We start from the raw sequence: 1466 nt of genomic DNA, 5'->3' as shown, positions 1-1466 counted from the left end.
CAGGAAAGGGACAGACAGGCTGGGGCGAAGATGGGGCTCTGGCCGAGGGGGCCTCTGAGCAACGAGGCGGGCCCTGGTCCCCAGCCCACTGAGTCCTCGCGCCTCCCTGCCCAGCTCTCGAGAGAGGGGAGGGGGCGCTGGCTCCCGGGCAGTTCCAAAGTGGAGTGTGAAAATAGAGAGATATATATTGTACGCGGCGGCAGTCCGGCGTGGCTCACACCTCTGTCTGAAAGTCGCCGTCCGGGGGCTCTGCCGGCTCCCAGGCTGCTGCCCGGTGCAGTGTGAGCCGCTCTCGCGGTTTCGGGGGCAGCGAGCCCAGGGTCATAGACTTGAAGGTGCCCCAGCTCTGGTGTCGCCTCTGCTGGGACAGGCTGGGACGCTCCCCTGGGCTGGGCTTCTCCTGCAGAGGGAGCAGGAAGGGCCCGTGGAGATGGGCCGATACCTCTAATCCGCTGCACAGAGGAACTGCGGTCCAGAGGGCCAGCCCAGAATTCCAGGGCTGGCAGGTGTCAAGAGAGGTCAAATCCAGATCTGGCTCCTGAGCTGGGGCTCCTGACACTGCGCTCAGTGGCCCTAGGACCACATCTTGCCGGACCCCAGCCACACTCGGTATGTGCGCCTTGCCCTCCCCTGGGCAGCCCCGGAACTGCCTCTCCACTTGTGCTGTGAGCTGGGCCTTTGCTGAGGCGGCCGAGGTTGCCCAGGCAGGGAAGGCGGACACGAGGCCCTAGGCCAGCTCATGCCGCCTGCCTGAGGGGCTCACTGCATAGGCTTTGCTCGGCCACCCCACCCGAGGACACACTCCTCCCTCTGCAACGGGACATGGGGAGTCGGAGCTGTGTTCCCCAGGGCCGCTGCACCAGGTGGGCCCTGAGCCCTGGGACGGGGCCGCCCCGGGAGAAGCCCCCACCTTGGCTGTGGACTGGCTGCGGTAGCGGTCGAAGGTGTGGAACTTCTGGTTGAGTTCGTGGTAGAGCTCTGAGTGCCGTTTCCGGGTGTGCATCACCTTCTGGGAGCCACGGGGTGTCAGAGCAGGGCTGGCCATGTTGTGACCCTCCTCCCTTTCCCGGGCCCTCACCCAGCCCCTGCCCAGGGCGCTCGGCACGCTCAGCAGGCCCCTGTCTGAGATCAGGCCTGGCTCTCTGCCTTGGAGCCAGGGCTTGGACAGGGACAAGAGAGCGAAGGCTCGGGAATGGGGCTGGGCCGACTAGGGGGCTGGGCCGACTAGGGGGCTGGGCCGACTAGGGAGCTGGGCCTCCAGGGACAGAACGCGTGAACACGTGTGCAGCACTGACCTCAAAGTCCAGGTCTGAGTACCGCAACTTCTTCCGCTGGGAGCGGCGACAGGAGGTCATGAAGGAGAAGAGAGGATTTTACCCAGTGTGGGGCTTCCGGGACAGAAAACCAGGTTCCAGGGCTGCGCCATCAACCCGGCCCAGGCCCTGGGGTTGGGAACCCTCAGGGTA

General features: G+C 65.8%; 1 protein-coding gene across 1 annotated transcript in view; it reads right to left on the bottom strand.

Moving 5' to 3' along the window:
• Positions 1–214: 214 nt before the first annotated feature.
• Positions 215–1466, bottom strand: part of ADGRB2 (adhesion G protein-coupled receptor B2) — a 42695-nt gene continuing 41443 nt past the window's right edge. The window contains 2 exon segments of the mRNA XM_006158124.3: positions 215–400; positions 911–1009. Coding sequence (XP_006158186.1) covers positions 215–400; positions 911–1009 — 285 coding nt within the window.

The sequence above is a fragment of the Tupaia chinensis genome, unplaced genomic scaffold, assembly GCF_000334495.1.
Source record: "Tupaia chinensis unplaced genomic scaffold, TupChi_1.0 Scaffold000573_1, whole genome shotgun sequence".
Lineage (NCBI taxonomy): Eukaryota > Metazoa > Chordata > Mammalia > Scandentia > Tupaiidae > Tupaia > Tupaia belangeri.
This window is presented reverse-complemented; position numbering and strand designations above follow the sequence as displayed.